At 45.3% G+C, this 21,227-nt stretch overlaps 1 protein-coding gene across 2 annotated transcripts in view; it reads left to right on the forward strand.

Annotated features, from left to right (window-relative positions):
• Positions 1–21,227, forward strand: part of CRYBG2 (crystallin beta-gamma domain containing 2) — a 164,557-nt gene that overhangs the window by 72,919 nt on the left and 70,411 nt on the right. The window contains exon 3 of one of the 2 annotated variants that reach the window (XM_040338015.1): positions 11,995–13,466. In XM_040338015.1, the coding sequence (XP_040193949.1) occupies positions 11,995–13,466 (1,472 nt within the window). Of the gene's footprint in view, positions 1–11,994; positions 13,467–18,959; positions 19,064–21,227 lie in introns of those variants that run through there. The other variant, XM_040338017.1, reaches the window with a different exon arrangement.

Below are 21,227 nucleotides of genomic sequence, written 5' to 3' on the forward strand. Positions count from 1 at the left end.
TTTCTGCTTCATTACTGCTGTTGTCACAGGGCAGAGTATTGTTATATATTTCTGTGCAGCAAATGAATTCTTCCTGACATATCCTAATAAAACCTAATTATCAACATCATGCCCAGCCAGTGTGTCACAGGAGATTCCTTCCAACTGATTTACCTTGAACCTCCCAGAATTCCTGGTATTCTGACTTAGCAGAATTTAGAAGACTCAACCAGCGTGTTCTGAGTTTTTTCCTGCTCTTCCATGTAATTAGGTCACTAATGATTATTTACTATGACAAAGGACAAAAGCGTTCACGTGTTTATAAGATACAGATCACACAGCTTCAGGCTTATATTATTAATATAGCTCTCTGGGATTTCTTTTTAAATTTAGGCCCCTTTCACACGAGCTGTCAGTTTTTTAGGCGGACCTGAACGGACCATCTTTTCACCCCTATGGGTCGGCGCATGTCAGCGGTGACATGTCTACTGACAACAACTATAACAACAAAACCTGGGGAATGCCCAGGGAAAAAACAAGCCTCCTTGCCGACCAGCCTGCAGAACAACCAAATTAACCTGTCTAACAGTATGCGCTAAAAACAGGGGTTTTGTCCGCACGCATTTGCAAACGCATGCGTGAGCCACAGAGTCGCACTAAGGCACCCTGTAATCTGTGGTCCTAACACTAAACAATGAGCGTCCCCACAGTGGAGGCACATGCATTCTAATGGATAGATGGGGGCAGGTGGACTGAAGGGTAGCCCTTCCTCCTTAAAGGTACAGGAGCACACCAAACACCCAGCATATAGCGCAATGGCTGCAAAGGTGTTGGTGCGCTGCTGGACCAATATAAACACCACAGGTGAAACAAGACTAATTGAACAACCCCTTACCGTAACCATTTGTTCGTCTCACCCCCTTATTGTAACCTACAATAAAGACACTGGCAACGACTTATTCTTGAATGGACGTAGGGGTCGGCCACAGCTTTATTTTGTTAAAATTACAACATGAACTTGTTAACCTTAATCAACCTTTCAAAGGTTGCTCACCAGGGGAAGCAACAGCCAGCCGCCGGCCTAAGCCGACGGGCATAATAGCCTTCCACCTCTCCTTTCCATGGCTTTATTCTCCTGTACCGCCAGCTGTGACTTAAATAAGCAATAGAAACACTCATACATAACAAAGCAAATAAACCAGGGCCTGTCAGGCCAACGACATAACACCCGTGAAACATAAATATATCGAAATAAGCCCGCCTTTGTTTGCTGTATCCATCTTTATTGTTTTTCTTTTTTTTTTTAAAAAAAACCTGGTACTCCAGAAAATAGGGGCGGGAGGGCGGGAAGCTTTCTCCGCTGGCGCTGTCCAGGTAAGAGGAAGTGGGGAGGGGTGTCACCCCTCCTTTTAGACCCTCTGTCCCACCTAGGCCTACCCCCCAACCAGAAAACTATTGGTCCCTTGCCAACCTATGGGACGTCCCCTACAGTAGAGAAAGGGAGGGGGATGAGGCTCACTTAACCCTGTCATCCACCACCTCACTTAGTCAGTGACACCTAGGCCTAATTGGCCCGGTGTCAACCAGACTAATTGAACAACCCCTTACCGTAACCATTTGTTCGTCTCACCCCCTTATTGTAACCTACAATAAAGACACTGACAACGACTTATTCTTGAATGGACGTAGGGGTCGGCCACAGCTTTATTTTGTTAAAATTACAACATGAACTTGTTAACCTTAATATACAGGGCCTGCTCAATGCCATCCTGAAGGCCGGATAAGAATATATCCATCCCGATGTCGTTGAGGTGAACGCCATCTTGGCTCATAAGCCGCCTATTATCTCCTTCCAACTGTCTGTGCCGGACTACCACCCCGGACCTGGCCCTAACATAACGGGACATACGGGAATTTATGGTCCTGCGCGCCCTCTCTATGCCCACCGCGTCCCTGTCCTCCTGCCATGTGACCCGAGGGACAATTTCCGACCAAACAATGATCATTTCGGAAAAAAGACAAACCATTCTCTCCAGATCCATACGCATAAGTACGATTATTTCCGGGACTCGCAGGGAACGTATGTCGTTCCCACCAGCATGAACCACTAACACCACCGGCGTCCGAGATACACCGGCAATCTGGAAAACTTCCATGAGGATCCGGGACCAAGGGAGACCCCCAATACCTCTCCAATGCACCTCCACCGGAAATCCCAATGATCTACCGCCCGGCCGGCAGATAGCCCTCTGCGCGGCCCGATGAATGTAGGAGTGCCCCACAATGTGCACCACCGGAGCACGAGGACCTAAAAAAGGGGGGGAAAAATTATTAGAGCAACAATTCTGGGCGAACGTAGCCCGCATAGCAACCCGATTTCCACCTACCAATTCTCTGAATGTCGCCCACCGACAGCCCCGCCCTGGCCGCTTCAGTAGCCGCACCGATCCTAAAGGAATGCATGCCAAAATCACCAGCCGAAGCCCCCGCAGCCGCTAGACAACTCTTAAATACTGAACCGAATTGGTACCGTGTAAGGGGGGCCCCGGAGGCATGTACTAAAAACTTCTCCCCAATAGGACTCACCTTCAGGTACTCCATCACCATGGCGACCAGACAAAGGGTACCCCCCACCGCCCCAAAGCGCAGCCAACAACCCTCGCCCAACTGGATTTCACTTGAAGTTACACGGCTGGCAGGATTGTCCAAAACATTTTGGGATGAGGCTCACTTAACCCTGTCATCCACCACCTCACTTAGTCAGTGACACCTAGGCCTGATTGGCCCGCTGTCAACCAAAACGTGTCCACCGCCCCCATCTATTTCTGGCAATTGCAGTAAGTGGAATAGGAAGGCTAACACAGATAACAACATGTCTATTGACACCTGCTGCTATCTGATCCGATTCTGTCCGCCAAATCCAGCAAATGGTGGCCAGTTTTTCCATCCATCTGGCAGATTGGATCAATGGTTTCGGTTAAAAATGGACATGCAGCCCGCTTTCATCCAATTTCCCCATAGAGGAGAGCAGGACTCTGTCCGTCTCGGCTCTGCACAGTGAGCGGAGATAGATCTGTCATCCGCCTGCTCAGCATGGATCAGCGGAGCGATCTTCCACTAAGCAAGTCCGTCAAACAGAGGCGTCCGTGTGAAAGGAGCCTTACCCTGGCAGTGCCCCCCCCCCCACTGCAAGGGTAAAATGTTCTTTATATCTAGGGGTATAAGAATAAGCCATAATGCTTACCTTATTCCTCATTTTGACAGGCTTGCATCACGCTGTGCGACCTGTCCCAAAAGCCTCTTCTCTTTGGCGCTCTGGCAGGAGGTCGCACTGTAATGTCATCGAGTACAATGCAGGACTAGCAGTTTTGCATTGTACATGAGGACGGCAGTAGGCTTGCCCACAACCCAGAGATTCAGAGAGGAAAGGAGAGAGCTAGAAGCCTGCTGGAACAGGACTAAGGTAAGTATTACATCCAATTTCTCTACCCCTAAACTTGTCAAGCATTCACCCCTTAAAGTTTAGGGTAGGGGCAGCATAATGAGGGAATTTTTATAAAAATCCAAGAGCTGGGCTTTTAAAGAAGCTACATGTAGTTAGAAGTTTTAAGGGTGCATTCAGGCCTGCGAATGCATCCAACCATGCAAGAACCCAAGCAAGGGTTCCCGCGATTAGTTGAGATTAGTTGAGAGAGGCAGTCCCATTAAAAGCAATTGAAAGCAGGGTGCATTCACAAGTGTGAATGCACCCTAAAAAGAACTTTTAAAGTGTTAAGCTCAATGTAAACAGTTATATCACTGTCTATTAATGCCCTATAGGCTCACTATGCAAGCCACATAGGGCCCCACAAAGCTGCGGAGGGCCCCCCAAATTACTAGAGGCCCCGCCTGGTGAGAAGTAATTTTCGGCCCCTCACCCCGCTTCTAAACTCGCTGGCTGCATGGGAGAAGAGGTAAGAAGTCAGCACCCACTGCTTCTCAACTTTAATGTGACATGTCATTTTGCTTAGGGCCCCAGGGAGGTCAGGTTTGGCACTGATGCTTTTCATGTGACAACACTGAAGAAATTTGCTACAATGTAGAGAAGCGAGTGTATAGCTTGTATAACAGTGTACATTTTCTGTCCACTCAAAATAACTGAACACACATCCATTAATGTCTAAACCGCTGGCAACAAAAGTGAGTACACCCCCAAGGGAAACTGTCTAAATTGGGTCCAATTAGCCATTTTTCTCCCCGGTGTCATGTGACTCATTAGTGTTACAAGGTCTCAGGTGTTAATAGGGAGCAGGTGTGTTAAATTTGGTGTTATCACTCTCACTCTCTCATACTGGTCACTGGAAGTTCAATATGGCAAAGAACTCTCTGGGGATCTGAAAAAAAAGAATTGTTGCTCTACATAAAGATGGCCTAGGCCAGGGGTGTCCAAACTTTTTTCAAACAGGGCCAGATTTAATGTGAAGTGAACATGCGTGAGGGCCGACCATTTTGCCTGACTTTTTTTGAACCATTAACATTAAATGCAAACGGCATACGATTAATTTCATAACATTGATGACAATATATGATGATATATAATATATATATCTTCTCCACTCAGGGAAACGATGAGCTCAGGCGTGTTATGTTTAAAAAAAAATATCTTTCTCTCTCTCTCTCTCTCTCTCTCTCTCTCGGAAAGGAACCGCGTTCTGGTTTGATGTGGCCCACCCCCCAAGTATATCCATCTGTGGCCCCCAAAGCTCGAGCGTGTGATATTTTTTTGCTACAAATCCCAGAGCGCCGCACTCATTCTTAGGATGAACCGGGGCTTGTTCACAAGTCTATGTGCCCGACCCCGCAAGGAAGCTGAAAAGCGCTCAGCGCCACCGCCAATCACAGGCACTGTGAAATTTCCCTGATCTCTGGGAATAGTCATAGTGCCTGTGATTGGCTCTTTGCACTGTCAACTTCATAGCGGCTCTGACACATCGACTTCTGAACGCGCCCAGCCACACGCCCTGGCTCATACTTACAATGAGCGCGGCGCTCAGGATTTGTCAGGCTAAAGAAGATAGATACATTAACAGCATAAAAAACATAACACACTGGAGCTTTGAGGGCCACAGATGGATATACTTGGCGGTCCACAGATGTGTATATATTGGGGATGCACCGATATATCGGCGGCCGAAACATATCAGCCGAAAATAGCATTTTTGGGTCCCTGCCGAAACACAGTAAAATTGCCGATAATGAAGTCGTGGGCGGTACCATTTAGTTTATGAGGGGGCGCAGTTCTTATGCAGACGCAGACCACCAGACACACACGCTGGCCGCCAGACCTGTACATAGCGCAAGCAGTGGCAGTGGCACTGTACAAATTGTGTGTTGACTGCCGATCGTGCTCCACCGGAGTCCTCCTAGCTCCTATTTCCTGATTTTTGGACTCCCCCTATGGGGGAGTCTCTTGGTTTAGTCCAGCGGCGTGAGCCGCGTGATGTCACGGCCGGAGGCGAGGGAGGACTCGGAGCGCTGGGCATGGAGCTGCGTCGGAGCCTGTGACACAGTTAGACTAATCATACTGCCTGCCTAGGAGGAACCTAGCAAATGAACTCTGCTAAAAAAGTAAGCACTAACAGCACAGAACCTATAAGAAATGAAGTTTGAACTTTGTTCATGTTAAATGGCTGGATTCGGGGGCAGGGGGGGGGGGGGGTACTGGTTAACTAACTGAGGTGACCAGCACTTTCTTAATGAAAAAATGGCAGATAAAAAAAAGTATCTGCCATTTTTTCACAGTGGCACAGTGAGGCTGCAATTGATATTTTTTTTGGTAGTCAGAGAAGGCAAGCATGGCTTAATAACACACAAACATTTTTTTTTTTTTAAAACATTTGGGTGTTATTGAGCCATGCTTGCCTTCTCTGACTACCAAAAAAAACCTTAATTGCAGCCTCACTGTGCCATCACACGTCGCCACTGTGCCATCACACATCACCACTGTGCCCATCAAACGCAGCCACTGTGCCCATCAAACGCAGCCACTGTGCCCATCAAACGCAGCCACTGTGCCATCACATGCAGCCACTGTGCCAACACACGTCGCCACTGTGCCCATCAAACGCAGCCACTGTGCCATCAAACGCAGCCACTGTAACCATCAATTATTATTGCCACATCGATTGGCGCCAAAAAATTTAAATAGGGGGAAAACAAAGAAAAGTCATTTTCGGTTTCGGACTTTTTTTTTTTTTATTTCGGTTTCGTTTCGGTTCTGAAATTTCCATTTCGGTGCATCCCTAGTATATATATATATGCAAATTCCAACTGGGGGCCACATCAAACCGGAATGCGGGCCGCAAATGGCCTGCGGGCTGGACTTTGGACATGTCTGGCCTAGGCTATAGAAGGATTGCCAAGACCCTGAAACTAAGCTGCAGCATGGTGGTCAAGAAAATACAGTGGTTTAACAGGACAGGTTACACTTAGAACAGGCCTTGCCATGGTCAACCAAAGAAAGTGGAGTGCACGTGCTCAGCATCATATCCAGAGGTTGTCTTTGGGAAATAGACATATGAGTGCTGCCAGCATTGCTGCAGGGATTGAAGGGGTGGGGGGTTAGCCTGTCAATGCTTAGACTGCTGTATACTGCATCAAATTGGTCTGTATTGCTGTCATCCCAGAAGGAAGCCTCTTCTAAAGATGATGCACAAGAAAGCCCACAAACAGTTTGCTGAAGACAAGCAGATTAAGGACATGGCTTACTGGAACCATGTCCTGTGGCCTGATGAGACCAAGGTAAACTTATTTGGTTCAGATGGTCTCAAGCGTGTGTGGCGGCAACCAGGTGAGGAGTACAAAGACAAGTGTGTCTTGCATACACTCAAGCATTGTGGTGGGAGTGTCATGATCAGGGGCTGCATGTGTGCTGCCGGCACTGGCGAGCTACAATTCATTGAGGGAACCATGAATGCCAACATGTACTGTGACATACTGAAGCAGAGCATGATCCCCTCCCTTCGGAGACTGGGTCGCAGGGCAGTATTCCAACATGATAACAACCCCAAACACACCTCCAAGGCAACCACTGCCTTGCAAAAGAAGCTGCGGGTAAAGGTGATGGACTGGCCAAGCTTGTCTCCAGACCAAAACCCTATTGAGCACCTGTAGGACATCCTCAAACAGAAGGTGGAGAAGCACAAGGTCTTTAACATCCACCAGCTCCGTGGTGTCATCATGGAGGAATGGAAGAGGCAACCTGTGAAGCTCTGGTGAACTCCATGCCCAAGAGGGTTAAGGCAGTGCTGGAAATTAATGGTGGCCACACAAAATATTGACACTTTTAGCCCAATTTGAAATTTTCACTTAAGGGTGTACTCACGTTTGTTGCCAGCGGTTTAAACATTAATGGCTGTGTGTTGAGTTATTTTGAGGGGACAGCAAATTTACACTGTTATACAAGCTGTACACTCACTACTTTACATTGTAGCAAAGTGTTGTTTCTTCAGTGTTGTCACATGAAAAGATCTAATCAAAGATTTACAAAAATGTACTTACTTTTGTGAGATACTGTATGTATATATTTATTTATATATACAGTTATTTGTGTACAGTATATGATGGGGGGAACCATGTTTGCTTATTATGTATGATGCTACCTTCTTACATGTACTGCACGTGTTGTTGCTTTAGTCTTTTTCTCTCTCTTTGTCTCAAAGCAAGTCCACCCATCAGTTCTAAAATTAGTCACTCTTTATTTCTATAGTTGTTTTTCAGGAAGCAGACTGATTGTAGTGAAAAACTGTGTGAAAATATGCACACCTGTATATGTAAAACAAAAATGGACTTACCTGAATGAATTTTTTTTAAGTCACATCCCAAATTACTGCCATGGTCAGGCTATGGAAATTTAAAGTAAAATTCCAGTCTAAACATGGATGTATTGCAGAGATGTACTGCATATGTTATGTCATGGCCACCAATACTTAAGTAGAATTAAACCCATAAGCAAACAGTGATTATATTTCAGCTTACCAATTCTTAGATGTGATGGCTGTATTTATGTTTTAGGCTCCCTTTTTCTATTTTCACCTGGTATTCTGGCCAGTAAGTTGTTTTTCAAAAGAACAAGCTCTCTTGCAGATGTAACAGTTACAGGGATGAAACAAACCATTGACCATTGACAGGGGTGCTTAGAATGGTCAGATTTTATTTATGTAAAACCTTTATCCCAAAAGGAAAAAGCCTCTTGCTGTAAATGCTTTTAAAATATTAGCTGGAGCTTGGCTTCATTTTGTTAGTGTGTTTAAATTTGCTAGTACATCTAACACTCTCTCCCAGGACTGACAATGCTGCTGTCCAAATGTGCCCCCTGTGCTCTTTCATCCAGAGTCGAGGCACTCTAACAAAGGAGGTGTGTTACTGGCAAGATCACCAGGTGAAAACAGAGGTATCTAATGATTGGTAAGCTGCAATATATAAAAATTTTGGTTTGAGTTTGATACTGCTTTAAGCAGCACTCCAGCATTCCCCTCCCCACGCCCTCCCTCCAGAGAGTCCCAGAGCTGAGAGGGAACCGATAGGAGGAGGGACGGCATGACAGGGGGGGACCGCAAGGAAGCAGGAGTTGTCAGTGGCCTCTTTAAGGGGGTAGGAGTGGCTGGGGGGAAAGGAGAGCAGTGCAGCTTTAACCTGCCTGGCGGTATCCCCGAGCGTGACTCGGGGTGGTTTTTTCATGCTGCGATCGGTATCCCCGAGTCACGCTCGGGGTAAATGTGCAGAGCGTGCAGCGGCGCGGCTTACCTGCTCGCAGCATCCACAGACAAGTTACTCACCTTGTCCCTGGATCCTGTGATGCATCCCCGCTGTGTGAGCGAGCGGGTCCTCGCTCGATTCACAGTGTCCTCCTGTGCCGCCGATCTCCGTTCCCTGCGACGGGGCGGAGAACGGCGCCAAATTCAAAAAAGTAAACAAACACCTTACATACAGTATACTGTAATCTTATAGATTACAGTACTGTATGTAAAAAATACACACCCCCCTTGTCCCTAGTGGTCTTTTATATAATAAAAACTGTTCTTTCTCCCTGCAAACTGTAGATTGTCCAAAAGTGTCCCTTTATGTCAAAAATGGTTTTAGAGCAGCTAGAAAACAGCGATAATAAATTATAATCACTTGCATAATTGTGCGATAGCGATTTGTGGGGAAATTAGTCATAAAAAAAATAAAAGTAATGACAGCGACAATTCTGCAACTGAGCAAATTTCAGTGATTTTGAGTTGATTACATTATTGAATAATTGTTATTATAATTATATTATTTGTTATAATTATTTATAATTATTTATTATATTATAATTTATAATTTTGTTTTTTTTTAAAAATGTCATACCCGGGATGCCTACAAGACTCTTGTTTGGTCAGATTTAAGTGAGTTATTCCTAAAAATTACAGACCTACAGTATAAAACGCCAAATTTCCTTGCAAAATAATTGTACCGCTTTTGGTACGTAATTCCAGACAGAATCATACCGCCAGGGAGGTTAATGGCCAAGGGGAAGGAGGGGCTGCTAAACACTGGCTTGCAGGGAGGAAGTGACGTAGCGTCACTCCTCCATTTTACAACAAGGAGGAAGCGTCCCACCCACCCCCCCATGTGGTGGGCAAGCAGACGGGGTGGCGGTGTTTGGGGTTTCTGGAGAGGAAGAAAAGCAGGAAGTTAAGAAAAACGGTTGTACCCATAGGTGATATGGGGGATACGGGTACCTTTCGGTCAACGCGGGTTGACCAGGAAGGAGTTAACGTGTAGGTCACTGCGGACAGGTGTACTGCCTCTGAGTCTGGGGCTTGCGACTGAGGCCGAAGTTAAACAGTTATTGTCCCAGTGGCCAATTGCAGTTGTGGTCTCCCAGACCACCAGGAGGTTTAAAGTTGTGTAAAAAGTTATTTTTTTAAAATGGTTATTTATGGTAATTTTAGTTTGTTAAATAAAATGGCCACAAGGCCAACTTTACTCCACACCGGTGTCAGTTGTTATTTGGGTAAAAGGGGGGAAGTGGGGCAGTCATACACAAGGGTGGTCAAGAATGGAAGGTCGGTCCTTAACATGTCATGATTTCCACGATTGTGTCATCTTCAAGCCAGAATCTCAGGAAGTAGATGTTGACCCTATATAAAGTCTAAACAAAGATGTTGCTGGCCTCTAGGGAAGAAAGAAGGTTAAAGGCATTGTCAGGAGGAGTACTGTCATCTCTTTGAAATGTAATAAATACTTGTGAGTGTCATGGATTACTTGTACAAACATGAAAACTTATATCTGACATTTAATCCACTTTAAAGTGACACTGTCACCTTGCCCATTAAGGGCACAATGGCAGTGGCTCTGCAACGAGGTCTCCTTGATCCATATTACTTACCTTGCCACCTCTTTCTAGCTGTTTGTTCCTCCAATCCAGCAAGCACTACTATCCTTAGTGTAGCTGATGTTGGACACTAGGGGGAGCAGCAGTGTCACTCTCTTAGTCACGTGACAGTGCTCAGGCCCAATGACTGGCTGGTGATACTGTCACAGAGCATGAGGTCACACAGCCCCCCCCCCCCATACCTGAAAACACTTTTTTTTGTTTCTGGTTGCAGCAAAGAAAGGAGACAATGTCACTTTGCCTTGCATAGGCAAGATGACAGGTTCTCATTAAAGGGGCTCTGCCATGAAACAAGTCTAATATGATGTTTTCATTTACTTATATAAACAACGCATACAGAACGATTAAATGGTAACATATCTGCTCTAATCTTTTCATTATTCTTCAATCTGTTTGGCATATAATGCCGCGTCCACACGATCAGAATTTCCATTGAAAAAAGTATTTTTTCATCAGAAATTCCGATCGTGTGTGGGCCCCATCGAACATGTTTTATTTTTTTCCGATGGAAAAAAAAACAATAGGAAATTTTTCTATCGTCTGTGTGCAACTCCGACGGAGAAAAAACCCACGCATGCTCAGAATCAAGTCGACACATGCTCGTGACACAAGCAGTGAACTTCATTTTTCTCGGCTCGTCGTAGTGGACTTTTTTCATCGGAAATTCCGATCGTGTGTGAGCCCCATCGGACTTTTTTCCACCAGTGTTTAGAAATAGAACATGTTTTATTTTTTTCCGATGGAAATTCCGATCGTGTGTACGGGGCATAATTTGTCTGTTGAGTTTTTATTGCTAAGATGGACATACCGGGGTATATTCAGGTAGGGAGCACATAACTCTATGTGGGCGTAGCGTATCCTATTTACGTTACGCCTCCGCAACTTTAACAGGCAAGTGCATTATTCACAAAGCACTTGCTCCGTAAGTTGCGGTGGGGTAGCATAAATTGGCCGATGTAAGCCCGCCTAATTCAAATGTGTAAGATGTGGGCGTGTTTTATGTAAAATCATTGTGACCCCACTTAAATGACGCTTTTTACGAACGGCGCATGTGCCATCCGTGAAAGTAAACCAGTGCGCATGCTCCAAATTAACCCGCAAAAAGCCAATGCTTTCGACGTGAACGTAAATTACGTCCAGCCCTATTCGCGAACGACTTACACAAATGATGTAATCGACGGAAAATACGACGCTGGCCCGACGTCTATACTTAACAATGGCTGCGCCTCATATAGCAGGGGTAACTTTATGCCAGAAAAAGCCTTACGTAAACGGCGTATCTGTACTGCGACGGCCGGGTGTACGTTCGTGAATAGGCGTATCTAACTGATTTACATATTCTAGGCGTAAATCAGCGTACACGCCCCTAGCGGCCAGCGTAAATATGCAGTTAAGATACGACGGCGATGGTCGTATCTTAGACAAATTCTGGTGTGTCTGATTCTTTGAATCAGGCGCCAAGATACGACGCCTCACACTCAGAGATACGACGGCGTATCTGGAGATACGCAGTCGTATCTCCTACCTGAATCTGGCCCAGTACTTTTACAGTAAATAATGAACTTTTGTGAACGGTTCACATTAATATTTTTTATTTCTCTTTCTACCAATAGGCTAGATCTTTCAGTTACTCAGACTTGGAAGTCCCGTCTTCAAGCTTACTCCAGAGGTTTGGGAGTCTAACCTGGCGCAAAAAAAGGTCCAGTGTACTGGAAGATCATGATGCTAACGCTAATGCATCATCCTCATCACGATCTCATTGGTCAATGGGGCGCTTGGATAGGCCGGCTGTTGGAAGTGATTTGGATTTGAAAAACAGGCGTCCCGTATCCTGCATTATTGACTCTCCTTTCTCAGAATTTGCCTCTAAAAGCTCAGATCAATGTTCCAAAAGGCAGCTAGGGGGGAAAAAGACCATCGAGGTTTCAACATCTTTTGACCATTTGACAAACGATGATGAGGATTATAGTCCAAGACACCCTGCTTTCAAAGGAAGAAGTAATCAGCTGCAGCTACCACTAACCTTTCTAGGGAAACTGGAAGTTGAAGATGAAGATGAGTCGCTCCCATGCTGGGCAGAGAGTATATTAAAAGACTACCTAACACCAGAACACAGTACTCCAGATTCACAACGTTATCCTTTCTATGATGAAACCCATAGTTCAGGGGTTTTGGAAGAAGATGAAAATCACTTTCATTATCGAAGTCCAATTCATCATCTTATGTCACCGAAGGAAAAAATAGTAGAGCAAACATCTCAAAAAGCGATCGCACTAAAATCCGATGTAGATTATAAAGAAGGTAACCTTTCGAGAGAGAAAAACAGTACATGTGCTGTTATACGAAAACAAAATTCCCAATGTCAAAGTGGGTCAAGTTTGAACGTACAAAGTCAAGCAAACGTACAAAATGGGAAATCAAGAAATCAAGTTAATGTCTATACCAGCATGCTTTCTGAAAATGTGACTCCAAAGGGTAGTACTGAAATGGTCTCCTGTCAAAATATACCACTAAATAGAGAAGGAAATAATACCTATGAATATGAAAGTGCAAAGTGCTTACATTCATCCACAAAACGTACAAAGCAAAAAGTATCTACGAAAAAGCATATGCCTCTAAACAGAAACTCGGAAATTCAGGAGACCGTACAATTACAGGACCACCTGTTTCAGGACACTATGGAACATAATGTAACAAGGTCGATACACTCCAATACAAGAGAACAAGAAGCCATACTTAATCTTTCTGAACTCCATGAAAATATTAAAGGACGCTCATCTCCCAGTACACCCAAAATAAAATACCAAGTTATTATCACCATGACTAGAGAGGAAAAAGAGCAAAGCCAGCTACCTGCACTGGCACAGGACTTGGTGAAAGGAGATGAACTTGTAGAACAAGATTCGAAGCTGTCAACTTCATTGGAATCTCAAGCATGTGGCTATCATGGGGCGGGTACTAGAGAGGTAATAGCTCAGTCACTCTCGGAAACATCAGAGCAACCTGAAAAGAATACGGCACAGAAGGAGGAGATCTTAAAGAAGAGGAGGGTTTCTGAGAGCTGTCAGGGGGAACGTCTGGAAAGGTGAGGACTGGGTGGGGGCATGGTGGACATGACAATAATGCTAGACCGCCTATTATAAAAATAATGTTTTATAGATACTAGAAGCTGAATATATCCTACACAGAGGTCAGGTGATATTCATGAACTGAGCATACAAGCATACTTTTCAACAGAAATGTCAGACATACCTAGGGAGAGGTAGAATAAGTAGACCAGAGACGTATATCAAAACTAACATGTAAAAATACTAAGGTTCCTCTTTTTCATATATAATAGGGTTGTTTTTGAAAATATAGCCAATATAATATGGTATAATATGATATATATGATTTATTTATTTATATGTGTGTGTAAACACATACTTGTTGACTGACAAAAGGAGAAACCCTTCCCCAGGGATCAGCAAATATTCAATTATGATCTACCCCTTCTTTGTGGCTATGTAATGAGTAGACCCCCACCATGCTGCCAAATCCTGACCCTGCCTTTCGCATCTCATTTCACAACCGAGAGGAGACCTGGAGGGACTACCCTCATTCTGCTGCGTGCAACTGCATCTGAGCTCTAGTTAGTGCATTTTTACAAGGGTGGGTGGTGACTTGTGCTGTGTCTATAGGCCAGGGGTGCCCAACCACGTGTGGCCCGTGAAGCCCTCTGATGTGGCCCGTGACCTCCTGCTCTGGGATGGAATAGAATAGAATACTGTTATTAAAGGTACGTTTATTACTAAAATCACAGGGCCAGATTCTTAAACGAGATACGACGGCGTATCTCCAGATACGCTGTCGTATCTCTGAGTTGCGCGGTCGTATCTATGCGCCTGATTCTTAGAATCAGTTACGCATAGTTTTCCCGTAGATCCGACTGGCGTAACTGTGTTACACCATCGTATTGTAAATGCATATTTACGCTGGCCGCTAGGTGGCGCTTCCGTTGAATTCCGCGTCGAGTATGCAAATTAGCTAGATACGCGAATTCACGAACGTACGCCCGGCCGACGCAGTACATTTACACTGTTTACGTTAGGCTTTTCCAGGCGTATATTGTTACCCCTGCTATATGGTGGCGTAAGTGCGGCGTAACAATGTTAACTATGGCCGACGTTCCCGCGACGAAATTTGAAAATTTTACGTCGTTTGCGTAACTCGTCCGTGAATGGGGCTGGACGTAATTTACGTTCACGTCAAAACCAATACGTCCTTGCGGCGTATTAGGAGCAATGCACACTGGGAGATTTCCACGGACGGCGCATGCGCCGTTCGTGAAAAACGTCAATCACGTCGGGTCACACAACATTTACATAAAACACGCCCCCCTGTTCCAAATTTGAATTAGGCGGGCTTACGCCGGCCGATTTACGCTACGCAGCCGCAACTTACGGAGCGAGTGCTTTGAGAATACAGCACTTGCCCGACGTAAATCAGATACGTTACGCCCGCACAAAGATACGAGATCGTACGTGAATCTGGCCCACAGTGTATATATGGGCATATCTATTCTGCAGTGGTTACTGGGCTGCTTTTAAACTGATTTGCAGGTGCAGAGCAGTTTACCTGCAGGTTACCTGCACTGAGCCATAGACTTCTATTACCTGCGAGTTTGGTGAGCTTTCTGAAAGAGCACCACACCTACAGGATATAATAGAAGTCTATGGAAAAGTGCAACTAACCTGCAGGAAAGCCACAGGGGAAATGTGCTGCACTCGTGGAGTGGGTACACAATGGTACATCGGTGTCAAAGCAGCCTTAGGCCCCTTTCACACAGTCCAATCCAATCGGACCCTCCATATTAAATAATATTAATACTATTGCACAATCAAGTCTATAAGTTGTAGAAGAAGTCCATAAGTGCACGTGGGAAAGCACACAATGGATCACAGCATGCAACGTAGATAACAATCAAGTGACCAGAAAGAATCCTCCACCGCACACAGATTGGCCTCTCACCTGACAAATAAGACCTACAATAGGTCATAAGACATATAATCCCACAAAGAAGATCCTAATTGATCATCCTCAGATAAGCAGCTTGTGATACAGCAACCGTCAATGAAGTCATGGAGAAGTATCCGGAACTTGCGCTCTACCATACATAAATAAACAGAAAAGTGGCGATCTAGTGCTCTCTGAATTCAAAGTTTAATCAAGGTAAAAACATAAGAGTGGCTACTCACATAAAAAGCACTCAGTGGCGAATGCTAACAACTGCAGCGTGTAAGATAGAACAGCGGTGATCGCGGGTGATGTCCGAAGTGGCTTTTCCCCCCCGACACGTTACGTCCTGTTGTCACATGAAAAGATGTAATAAAATATTTACAAAAATGTGAGGGGTGTACTCACTTTTGTACGATACTGTATATATATCTATAGATATAGATATATCTATCGATATAGTGATTCTTTGCATTAGGATAAAAAACCTTCTGGGTGAAGCCCCCCCCCCCCCTCCTTATGCTTACCTGAGCTCCATATCAATCCAGCAGTGTGCATGAGAGCAGCTGCTCTCACAAGTCTCTCTCTCTGCTGTCAATCACAGTCAGTGAGCCAATGAGGAGAGACCGTGGATTGGGAGCGATCCTGCTCGAGTGCCCCATAGCAATAAGCTTGCTATTGGGGGCGCTCAGCAGGGGGGAAGAAGCCAGGACCGCTGATGGAGGACTCAAAAAGAAGATGATCAGAGTTTCTCTGTGCAAAACAATTGCATAGAGCAGGTAAGTATAACATGCTTGTTATTTTTTTTTTTTTATTCTTTCCTTTAGAATCACTTTAAAGGGGTTGTAAACCCTCAAGGTTTTTCACCTTAATGCATTCTATGCATTGAGGTGAAAAACCTCCTGTGATGTAGCAGCCCCCCCTTTTCTTATCTGAACCCGGTCTTTCCAGCGACAGGGACGAGCACACCAGCTCCAGCCGGTGTTTCTGGTCCTGATTGGATAGACTGATAACAGCGCATCCATTGGCTCCCGCTGCTGTCAATCAAATCCAATGACGCGGGAGCTGGGGGCAGGGCCGAGTCCTGCTGACTGTGTCAATGGAAGCAGCACCCGTGAGCACGCCCGCACGAGTGCCCCGAAGAAAAGAGTGGCTTTCCAACGGGGCACTCGAGAAGAGGAGGAGACAGGAGTGCTGCTGAGGGACCCCAGAATAGGAGGATCGGCCACTTTGTGCAAAACCATCTGCACAGAGGAGGTAAGTACAATATTTTTTGTTTTAAGAAAACCTTTTCATATCCTTTAAGGCTCGATTCACACCTATGCATGCTGCTTTTGAGCGTTTTTGCACTGCTTTTTGCGGTGCTTGCTGCGTTTTTCGACACACATTTTTACCGTGATTTTACCACGATTTTTTTTTTTTATTCATTTTTTTTTTTTTTTTTTTACATTTCCTTTAACAACCAGGTATAAACAGATAAAAAAATCGCAAACCCCAAATCGCTGCAAGATCACGGCAAAATCGCGGTACTTGCGTTTTGGATGCGGGTCCATTGAAATCTATCCCTGACCCTTTTTAAAAATGCAGAGGCACAAAAAAGCATTGATGTGAACATGTTCCATAGGAAACCATGTTATTTCTGCAAAATGCAAAAAACGCATTAGTGTGAATGGAGCCTAACTGATGTTGAGCATTTTCAGTGAGTCCTTGCAAGTCAGGAACTAAAGTTTAGGGCTTCCCAGGCCACTTTAATTTAATAATAAAGTAAAGTCCTTATATCAGGGTTTCCCACACAGGGGTCTTCACCATCAAAAACAGATACAGTTAAAATAATACCAAGCCAAAAATTACTTGAGGCCCCGCCTCCCCCTCGTGGGTGCAGGGGCGGTGCCGGTGGAATGGGAGTCCTTCTCCTAGCGATTGTGGAGGGGAAGAGAGAGAGAGAAGCCCGGATGTTTAGAGCGCAGCGCACACAGGGAACACAGCGATAACAGTTTTCATTTCAATTGCCGTGTTCCCCGCGCTCGCTGTCAGATACAGCCCCTCCTCCTGGTCCCGAGACTTTCATAGACAGATCACCTGTCCAATCCTGGTGACTGGTTATCTGTCAATCAAAGTTCACCGGCCAGGGGGGCGAGGCTGTATATGACGTTGAGCGTCGGGAACGAGGCAATTGAAATGAAAGCTGTTATCGCTGTGTTCCCTGCGCGGCGCGCTGATTATCTGGGCGGCTCTCCTGTTCCTCTCCTTTCCTCCCCTGCACAGGTAGGCTGAAAGGAGAGGAACAGGAGAGCCGCCCAGATAATCAGCGCGCCGTGCAGGGAACACAGCGATAACAGCTTTCATTTCAATTGCCGCGTTCCCGCCGCTCAACGTCATATACAGCCCCGCCCCCTGGCCGGGGAACTTTGATTGACAGATAACCAGTCACCAGGATTGGACGGGTGATCTGTCTATGAAAGTCTCGGGACCAGGAGGAGGGGCTGTATCTGACAGCGAGCGCGGCCCACCCTGCAGCCTTGTGCCCACCATGCAGCCTTGTGCTCACCAAATGCAGCCTTGTGCCCACCAAATGCAGCCTTGTGCCCAGTGCCCACCATGATGCAGCCTTGTGCCCAGTGCCCACCAAATGCAGCCTTGCACAAGGCTGCATTTGGTGGGCACAAGGCTGCATTTGGTGGGCACTGGGCACAAGGCTGCATTGGTGGGCACAAGGCTGCATCATGGTGGGCACTGGGCACAAGGCTGCATTTGGTGGGCACAAGGCTGCATTTGGTGAGCACAAGGCTGCATGGTGGGCACAAGGCTGCAGGGTGGGCACTGGGCACAAGGCTGCATTTGGTGGGCACAAGGCTGCATTTGGTGGGCACTGGGCACAAGGCTGGATGGTGTGTACTGGGCACAAGGCTGCATGGTGTGCACTGGGCACAAGGCTGCATGGTGTGCGCTGGGCACAAGGCTAATGGTTTACATAGCTCACGGCATCACGGGTCAGGTAGAGGGCCCCTTAGCAGAATTTTGCTTAGGGCCCCAGGAAGGTCAGGATCGGCACCTGGCTATCTCTTGAGCAGTGACAATGTTTAGGCCCTAAATCTTGTCCTTCGGCTTTTGATTGGTCCCTCAGACCATCTCTCTCAGCTCACCACCAGGCTCCCTGGGTTCTCCTGGCCTTCAGCCTTTAGTCACAGCACTCTACTGCGCATAGCCTATGCTCTGGCCTCTCAATAGGTGATTTCCTGGCACCCGTCTGAAGCCCTTATTTCTCTGAGCCTGAGACCTCCTAGCTTTCGGGTTAAGTGCACCTGTCACCAAAAACTGTTTCTCCGTTCATAATCAATACTCCAGAATCCCGCATTCTACAACCATTTTTACAGTGGCAGGGCCTCGCACTGTCATAATATATACTTACTGCATAGAATGTGAAAGCCAGCGCGTCTATAGGAAATCTGCATATTTTTTGTAATCTTCAGGGCTTGGCTGCTGTAGTTGGACTCTGTATTCTGTCAGTCACAGAGTAGAAATATACAAAGTTCAGGGTGGAGGGGGGGGGGGGGGGGTCGGACTGGGGAGGAGTAGGTGAGTGTAGGAAAGTATAGATAACTTGTAATACAGGAGTGGCGATGTGTTTCCCATTACTGCCTGTGCTGCTCTAGCAAATCGTTCTTCATTTTAAAAACAAAGAGCTCGGTAAGTTAGAGAATAGTAATGTTTTATAGAGTATGTAGGTACGTATGTGTGTGTATTTTTTAAATACCTTCCAAATGAATAGAAGAAATGGAATCAGCTGACAGACTGCTTTTAGCTATGAGATACATGACAGCACACAGTAAGAATGTGCCCAGAGAATAGTCACTGTCGTAGTCTGGTGATACCAGCAGAAAAAATGGTGGCTTAGCCCAACATCCCTTTGTCACATTTTTTTTTCTATGTTGTGTGAATGTAATATGTGTTTTTTTTTTTTAAAAAGTGCAACCAGTAAGATGATTCTGAATTGTGTTTTAACTATAGATTTAGTGCTAAAATGGTGCAAATTACAAAGTACCACAGCAGTCCCATAGGGATCCTCAAAATAGGATTAAGATCATTTGATTTATGAATATTCTTGAGTGAGTGAGATAATGTGAACAGCGAATTCAGTATCTATTATGAGGCAAAGTGTTATGCTTTTATTAAAGGGACCCTATTACCAGACAATTTATTTCATCAACAACTTTGTTATAAGATGATACATGCATTTAATGTATTTTGATCATGTTATTCACTTAAAAAAAGTTCTCCCTTGTGTAGACTTTCAAAAGGCCAGGAATTACTACTGGGTGGCATACTATAGTATTCCCCTTGCCCAGGGCCGTTTGAAGGAATTTGGGGGCCCCAAGCAAAATGGGGGCCCCCAAGCACCCCCCCGCACTCAAAGCCTACGTTAGCGCTACACTAATTTTTTACACCCATGTTCTTACTCCCCTCCCCCCCCAGTCCCTATTTTTTTCTATTCTCACCTCCCCTTCTTCCCTGTAGACTGCCGCTGTAGCGTGGCCAAGCTCCTCTTCCTCCTCTTAGTCTGGTGTTCTATCATTATGGGTCCCCTATCAGATAGTGCCCGCACGGTACAGGAGATTCAGTTTCCTGTGACTGAAAGGAAGTGAGCACTCAGTTTGCACTTCCTGTCAGTCCGGCCGGGGACAGGAAACTGAATCTCCTGTACCACGCAGTACCCAGCCGGACTGACAGGACTCCAGGAGGAAGGAAAAGGAGCTCGGCCACGCTACAGCCTGGGAAGGTGAATTTGGGGGCCCCAGGCCAGCTCTGGGCCCCAAGCAATTGTTTGTTTTGCCTGTCCTGTAGCGACAGGCCTGCCCTTGCCCCTCCCCTTGCAACAACATAAAAGGTTATGTAGGGAGGTAATGGCGAGGAAGGAAGAGCTGGACCAGCACAGACAGTAATAAGATTCTTCCAGAAGAGGAACGGCTATGACACGGCATGAGGGAGGGAGACCTGTTGCTATGCTAGGGAATTAACTCTTGCTGGAGTGGTCAAATTCCTTAGCAAGTTCAAAGGCACATTGCAAGTAAACAAAAATAATTTCTAGAGATGAAAATTCTGCAAGTAAGCAATTTAAATACTTGATTTGTATGTGCTTTTATCTGCAGGGTCTCTTTAATGCTGAGATACCTAAATAAATTTGGTGTAGATGGATATATTATTGTCCTTTTAAGTGCCACACACTAACTTAATTAACACTATCACTTTTATATCATTCCAACATAATATGCACAGGTAGGTACTATACCCTGTAGCTACCAATTAGATATTACTTTGGTAAGTTTAGTATGTGACTTCAATATATATTTGGGTAAATGTTAGTGAACCTTGTTAATTTATCTTTACTTATACTTTGCTTTTAATAAATAAGGCTATAGTTTTACTAATCAGAAGCTGGCAATTTACACAGGTGCACAGAGCACAGACACAGAATTGAGTAATGTAATAGTGAGTCATGTATTACCTTTATACAGAAGCCATTAAGTTCATATTTAGCTAGTCTTAAGGATTTCTTATATGAATATTCAAACTTAATAAATGCTATAGTTCAGCACAATTTTAATTTCACCCTTTCCTAATAACCTTCAAGCAAAGTATACTTTATTCTTTCATTCGCCCACTCTCTCTTTTGCTCTGTCTATTTTGCTTTGCTTTCCAGCTTTCACACAGTTCTGCCCTGGTCACATTCCTGATGTGAATGCAAAACAAAATCATACGGTACAATTATTGGTGACAAACCAGAACAGGTTCCTATTTATTGACTTGTCCTGACCTGTGCATTCTGATAAGATAAATCTATTCTGCATTTGCC

The sequence above is a fragment of the Rana temporaria genome, chromosome 2 (assembly GCF_905171775.1).
Source record: "Rana temporaria chromosome 2, aRanTem1.1, whole genome shotgun sequence".
NCBI classification, from domain to species: domain Eukaryota; kingdom Metazoa; phylum Chordata; class Amphibia; order Anura; family Ranidae; genus Rana; species Rana temporaria.